General features: G+C 35.3%; 1 protein-coding gene across 3 annotated transcripts; it reads right to left on the minus strand.

The window, feature by feature from the left end:
• Window positions 1-149: 149 nt before the first annotated feature.
• LOC126659496 (vacuolar protein sorting-associated protein 35B-like) lies at window positions 150-7,321 on the minus strand. Of its 3 annotated transcripts, XM_050352797.2 has the most exons (23): window positions 7,080-7,321; window positions 6,900-6,996; window positions 6,676-6,799; window positions 6,398-6,583; window positions 5,815-5,902; window positions 5,564-5,620; window positions 5,378-5,467; window positions 5,133-5,255; window positions 4,896-4,970; window positions 4,765-4,824; window positions 4,251-4,367; window positions 3,889-4,128; window positions 3,751-3,816; window positions 3,491-3,580; window positions 2,965-3,054; window positions 2,401-2,490; window positions 2,057-2,125; window positions 1,491-1,571; window positions 1,293-1,400; window positions 1,098-1,201; window positions 905-1,018; window positions 582-820; window positions 150-501 (listed from the first exon to the last, which is right to left on the minus strand). In XM_050352797.2, exons 1-22 carry the CDS (start codon window positions 7,170-7,172, stop codon window positions 610-612), a joined length of 2,373 nt encoding a protein of 790 aa, XP_050208754.1. In that variant the 5' UTR covers window positions 7,173-7,321; the 3' UTR covers window positions 150-501; window positions 582-609. The 3 variants fall into 3 exon arrangements, with proteins under 3 accessions (XP_050208754.1, XP_050208747.1, XP_050208759.1); XM_050352790.2 differs by having other exon boundaries at window positions 150-820; XM_050352802.2 differs by lacking the exon at window positions 150-501 and having other exon boundaries at window positions 610-820; window positions 948-1,018.
• Window positions 7,322-7,551: the final 230 nt, after the last annotated feature.

A 7,551-nucleotide genomic window follows, 5' to 3' on the forward strand; every position in this document is an offset into this window, starting at 1 on the left:
TTCTTAATATATACAAATATAGTAATAATAATAAAATAGATTAGCAAATGATATACAAATATAGTAATAATAAGAAACTAAATTAGCAAATGAAATACAAATATCTAACTTAAGATAAATAAATAAACTAAGAAAAATAGTAGCAACAGTTGAGAGAAATAACACTATATAATTCTTCATTGAACAATCCAACATGAAATGCAAATCATACACAAGAAATGGAAGGAACGACAATTGACAGAAACGTCAGAACATCAAACTAGAGATAGAGCCTATACACCATTCACAGTCCACAACAATCAACCAATTATTTTCCCAGGCTACTGACATAAAAACGAACAGAGTTGCACAACTCTCGAATCTCGAATAAGCCTGGATCAGTCGACCGAATCAAAAACAATTTGCAGTTTTAAATTAGAGAAATAATACCTTTAGCGCCTTTTTTCAAATCCAAACACTTTCTTGCTTGTACTCGCATAAAGTAGGTGAAGATTTGAAAGACTGCAGCAGAACATCACATTAAGGAAGACCAGTGATTCGATTCTCCAGTAAAAATCAAAACCATTAGTTTCATCGCTCACCTTTTAGACACCCCGCTTCAAACACAACTCAGACCTTGATGGATTCATATTTCTCACCCATAAGACCACCCTTTTGTTTCTGGAATTGAATATACCGAACTGTGCTGGCAAAGAATGCAGTTGCAGCTGAATCTGGGGTTGCAGAGTCGCTTTCCATTTCTGTATTAATTAATTCCACCAAACTCTGAATTGCAGCACTAGTAACCTGCAGGTTTCCTTTCTCAAAATAGTATATGTACCTGAAACACAATCCCACAAAATACAAATTTTACCTATCAGCTAAAATATGGGATTTCTAGGTTTTCCAGGCCAAAGCTACTCACTTGTTTAATATTTCAACAAAGAGTATGACTGGCCCGTTGCTACCTCTTGTAACATTAGCCATCTGCTGAGCAGCATTTGCAATCCTCAAGGCACGCTTTAGGCAGAGCAGGACCCTGATATTATACAGGTATCAATATTAATATGTAAGAATTATTTGGTGAAATTTCTTACTTCGAAGCAAAAAAGAGGAACCTTTCTCCATCTTTGATGCCATCATGATCATCAGCCCAAAATAGATGCGAACAGGCATAAACTGCTCTGCATTGATCAGGTTTTTTCAGAAGTTTTGCAGAGAACTGACAAAGGAAGCCAAACAATATAATTAAGAAAAAAGAAAAGACACATATATTGGAATAGCAAAAAAGATCGAAGATTAAGCATAGTTACTCCAGTGGCCTTGTGTGTTAATGTATCCCTGTTCTCAACACCAAATACATTCATCCTCTGAAGAGTACCGATAATTAAATGTATTGCAGTCAGCTGCGCTTTGGAGTCCTGAAAACAATGTGTATGCTAAGAAAAATTGCACAAACTTCAAAGCAAAAAATGTGATTCTCTACTACTAAAGTTTCAGGAAGAACTTACTGCAATTTCTTCTTCATATAACACAAATGCCCGAGTGAAAAAATCATATGCAGCTGGCTCGAGACCACAGTCATTTGCAGCCTGATCAACAAAGGAAAAAAAAGTCCAACTTAATTGGCAATATCTTATAAGACTAAAAATTTGAAAAAAAGAAGATAATATTAGATTCTGTCTTAAACTTTTTCTTCAAGAAGGCTGCTAGTTGTACAGCCCAAGTGTGAAGGTGATAAACACATGCTTGCGGTGCAGGTATGAGCCACGTGACTATGGATAGGCTGGCAAGCATATAAGTACATGCATGAGCAGTTGTGTTCACGAATGGGACCAGTTGCTGATGTCAGCATTTGGCGGGTACTAAAAGTCAAGATGGTTACAAGTTGTAGAATGTGCAAATGTTAGGAATGAAATGAATGAGTAGACATTAGCTTCAGCTGTAACAGAAACATGAAAAACTTCAAGCCAAACTTTGTACATGGATGGGTCCACCGTCCACATCATGAATTTTTTGTTTTCTTTTAAACTTCGTATTCAATTTTTCTGCAGCACCAAGTGAAACATTAACATACCTCAGCACATTGTAAATACAATCTTAGCGCAAGCTCAGGTGATGGAACAGATGAAAGATCCTCGATAGTCTGATAAAAGTAAATACTGTCATTATAAGCAGCAGGAGATAATTCCTCCAGGCATTATATCAAGCAAATAATATGAAGTACATAAAAATTAGAGGGACAAAGGACAATACTTAGATACAGCTGGAAGGAGAGCATAAACCAAGATAGCTTGCAAGTTACAGCTTAAAAGTATGCTAAGAAAAGTCGACTTTACTTATCCAAATTGATAGCAGATTTTGAATTGATTGGCCATTAAACGGTGTAAAAGCAAAAGAAGAACATTTAAACTGACTAACCTGATTCAGGAGTTGAAAAATTTTCCCAGGCGTCGGGCACAGCTCTTCTCCCACTACATCAGCATCCTGATCTGGCAACTGCCTGACAAGCTGCAAGGAACATATATTTATCCAAAAAATGATTAATCTTTGCAAATTTATGTGTTGCATATATAACATATGTCAAGTGGCCAATGATGCAGAAATACCGGTCAAAAATGTAGAAACTATTTTATTCACAGGATGCAACTAACTAATAATACCTTAAGCGTCTGAAATGAAAAGACCCAAATTTATAATAATAAGAATTGTCTCCAGAGAGCTATCAAGGATCGTCACATCTTAACTGTAACAGGGTTGTGCACAATATAGACATGGCAAGACAAGAAATTTTCATATAGTATGTTTTACTGAATAAACCAGCTGTCCTGATATATATCTTCATCGATTGGCTTCTCTAATTTATGCTTACCAGCAAATAAACTGGCTAATAAACAAAACAATATGTTACCTTAAACTAGTGCTATCTGCCAACAAAAATGCAGTTAAAACTGAAGAGAAAATCAAACGAAGGAAGAAAAATACCCTCAGTGCAGAGTATACAAGTGAAGGAATTGTGAAAGGTAAACGTTTTGGTCCTCCAGCCATTATATGCTTTCTCACAATATGTATAATCTGTATTTGAAATTATGAAACTGTGAATAGTCCATTAAAAGGCGACCAACAGCCTAATTAAGAAAAAACGAAGGACAAGTCATTTAACCGAGGGATGATAATTTTCGAGTGTTGTCCAAGACAGGTAAAATAGCCTTGGAACGTAGATGCGATTAACAAAAACATTATGAGAAGCAATTAGCAGTGAATCAACTGAAGGATTGCACCTCCTAGCTCAAAACATCAGAATATCATAATGTTAATCTACCGAAGACTAAATTTTTGGCTGTATATTGTTAGGAAATTATGATAGAAAGAGCTGAATCCAGCTTCCACAGGTTTCTTTGAATTCAAAATACCCAGAAAGATCTTGCCCAATCATATCTATAAAAGTATTCATTACAAAAATATTATTTTAAAGACTTCAAGTAAATTTAGTAATAGAGAAGTATCTTACCTTTAACATTTCTTCTAAATCGTTATTAAAGAGCATGTGTATTAGGCGAGCAACAGAACTTTGTTCCTCCGCAAAATCCTCTTCATCAAGCTATTGGAGCTTATATATTACATTATGAAAAGGGTTAGCATACTCAGGTAGCTGGAATAATACAGATCATAACTATGCAAAAGAAAATAATATACAGCAGGTTAAAAAAACATACAACTGTTTAAAATTTCAAATAGGGAAAATTTACTGCAAAATCTCTCAACATTCACCTTGTCTCCAGTAGTTTCATCCAAATCCTTAACGAGGCCTTTTAACATTTCAAACAACACCTCAACCTACAAGAGAGAAAAAACATCCTTACAGCTTTTTTCAAGAGCCATCTAAGCTATGATTTACAAAAGGCCAACCTTATCAGCACTAGAAATGCATGTGTTATTTTTCATGATGCTTTGAATGATAACCATTGCCATGAGTTTGTTAGTTTCAGTATCAATGCGGTCCATGACTAGAGGATAGTTCGAAAGTGTTAAGGCAGTGACAACATCATTGTATTTGTCTAATGGAGCACTCAGAATTGCAACTATCTGTTTTGTTGCTCTGCTTTCTTCAATCTTTGGCTTGCCATGAAGCTTCTTTACACATGCTCCCTGCAAAAAATTTAATTTAAGATTATGGTTAGAGGAATTTCTTTAATCATAATTCTAAAGGTTATGGGCGCATGGACATGTCAAAAGCCAAACAGAGAAAGACATAATCCACATAATCATACCAGCACTAGATCCACATAATCCAGCCGATCAGGATGTACATGGAGTGTAAAAGTGAGAAGGGATAAGTACAAAGTAATGGCTCCAACAATCGGCATGTCCGTCTGTGCCTCTATTACCTGATGTTAAATTAAGTCTATAAGGTTAAATCAAGTCTATAAATAAAAGTGAAAGAAATTTCATCTTCTCAATCACACATATTAACAAAGAAAAACCAACATAAGTACATTCTTCTGTAGCTGAAGTATTAACATACTGTTTATTTCTCTTTTATTGCATAATATTTTAAATTAGTAGCACTTGGCTATTTAAATGGAAAACTATATATTCAAAAGCAAAAACAGGTAGCACTATAGATTATAGCTGTTTTTTAAAATCTCCAAACCAATAATCTGAAATTGTAAAATTACTAAATTCTCTGTTGAACTTTTATATGGCAAGTTCAACATATAACAAGAAAACATGCATGTCAGCTCTATAAACACAACAATATGTTGGCAAACAAATCAAGTTTACCTTCCCTATGGCGCTACTCAATTTTGCGAAAGCTTCTACTTGCAGGAACTCGAATATAACCTGGAAGAAAGCAACGCCATGAATGAAAATGAGAAAGCATACAATCTGAAGGTGGAGTAAAGGTGACTCACGTCTTCACTTGAAGCAGCATAAGTGGACAATCTCTCCATCAATCTTGAAAGCACCGTCTTGACATCAACTGTCGGCTAAAATCCAAGATGACGACAAGAGACGTGTCAGTCACTATCCTAAAATTACCTTATTCCTTGTATCCATAAAACACAAAAGACAAAAGAAAAGAACAAGGTGGAAGATGCTGAAGTACTTGATCCTAAAACCAAAAGAATTACCAGATCAAAATAATTTACCTGAAGTTGAGGACAAGCTCCCAATAATGTGTCAAGGGTCTGCAAGTGATACTCATCTGGAAAAACCTGAATTATGCAATCCATTAAATAATATTGCGCAAGCTCATCTTTACAGTTGATAACCTGCAGCATTATATTTAGATAAACACATTAAACATCATTCAATACTCTTAAAATGGGGAAACTTATTGACACCAAATTTTCTAATAAGGGCACCAATCAGACAAGGCCTATTATTATCATACTTGCTCTAAAACTCTGGGAAGGACAGTGTCTCTGTAGATTTCAAGGTCCACACCTTCTATTTGACTAAGAACATGAAGATTCTTCCCTACCTAACAAGAAAGATCAAAAAGGCATATGTAAATTCCTCTATAAATACATTGCATGTTATATATATTCTTATTTGGAAGATGGATCATCAGTATTACAAGATCGCAGAGCTCGCTTCTTTCCTTCTCCTGCTTCTCTCTTGCCCGACCAGGTCCCTGCAGATGAGAAAGCCCAATTGAAGGCCTCAACTCAGGATCACCAAAGAGTATGAATGATCACAAGCACCAAAAAAACCTGTATGGTCAAAAACCATGCACTGATTCATTTTTACCTGTATGGCATGCAATTACTGGTGCTATCAACATCAAGAACATAACAATATACATGAGTTAATAGATGAGCATCAAACCTGATACTGCAATCGAACCCAAAGCTTATTCATCTCAGTGAAGTTTTGCAGCACGAATTCTACAGCATCCATGACCGTGCCAGCATCTCTACAGAAATATACCATCAGCATTCAATTGAAAACTAAAAAGAAAGAAATACAAAATTGCAAACGTTAATTTTTTACTTGAAAGCCTCACTATTTACATTGATAAATAACAAAGGACATATGAAGTTAGTCTAACAATGATCGGCAAATACCACAGCCTTTTTTATGCCTGAGGTAAAAGATTCCGCCGTGCAACATTAAGTATGCTAAATCATATCAACAGTAACTACAGTTCAATGCAGAAATATGGATAAAGATTGTGACTCGCTGTATCATTCTTTTTACCCTAACAAGGTACATGTGAATACCTTTTCAGCAAATAATCCTATAGTAAGTTTTGAGCAATAACGGCAAGCCGGTTTGTATAGTAAACACAAAGAAGCTTACCAATCACAAGATGCAAAACCTACAATTATTGTGTGGGATTACTATTCTAACAACTATAATCTGGTCAAAATTTAAAAGAATAAACAAGAGAGAAACAAAATGCTGTTACCCTTGATACTCGGAACCAATATCAGGCAATTTATCTCTGCTAACTTGAGCAAGGTAACTTCTAAGAAATAGTCCACGAATGGGATTTTGAACACCGTGACACATTTCCACAAGATCCTTAAGCACATCATTTGCCGGTGCCTCCTTTGATTTTATGTACACTGATCCTACTGTACATAGCAGATACCTGTACGAAATTTATTCAACCATGGATATCTATGTTCACAAGAATCAACCAAAAAAAATTGCATAACTACATTTATACTTGAAATGACTCACAGTCTAGGCAAAATATTTCCAGCATGCTGCACTAGCTCATATAAATCAACCACAGAAACACCGTGTCTGCTCTCGTCTTTGAAAAATATCTCTAGCATCCTCAACTCATCGAACGCTCTCATATCTACAATCAATCAATTTGAGAAAATCAAAACAAAAAAACAATAACAATTCCCAGAATGGGAATGACTGAATTAAAATCCAAGGTAACATCAAGTTCATACAGAGTTGGTAGTATTTGTGAGGAGAAAGCTTCGAAGTTCGAAGCTCCGATAGCATCTGAGCCGAGTACTTGAGAACATCTCTGAGATTATTTGAATCCTAATCAGATTGAGAAATAAAACGATAAGTAAAAGATAATTAGGGTTTCAGATCAAAGAATTAAGAGAAGGAAAAGGAAATACCAAAGCGCGATGCATGTAGAAGGCGTTGTGTTGGATGGAAGCAATTCCTTCTGCAAGCCATTTGTCCTCGTCTTCTAAACTGTCTAAGATCATCTTCTCTTTTTCGAACGGATGATACTGAATAATTGACCGATCTATTTAGAAATTAGCATCGCCGGAAATGCCAACGGATTCACAGCAATGGAAATCAGTTGAACAAAAACTGTTTGTTTCCGTCGTGTTTTTTTAGAAGAAAGTTAAAGAACAAAGGGTCATTGAGGTCCATAAACTTGTACGTTAAAATTAAGAACAAAGGGTCAATGCGCTCCCTGAACTTGTGACATAAGATTATTTAACTCAATTTTTATTTTTTTGAACAAACAACCCCTAAATTCTTCAATTTTAGGTCAGATTATCCTCATAATTTAGGTTTTTATTGCAAAAATTAGGTTTAGGATAATTTTATCGCAATAATTAGAGAGCTCTCTAATTT

Source organism: Mercurialis annua, linkage group LG1-X, assembly GCF_937616625.2.
Source record: "Mercurialis annua linkage group LG1-X, ddMerAnnu1.2, whole genome shotgun sequence".
NCBI lineage: Eukaryota > Viridiplantae > Streptophyta > Magnoliopsida > Malpighiales > Euphorbiaceae > Mercurialis > Mercurialis annua.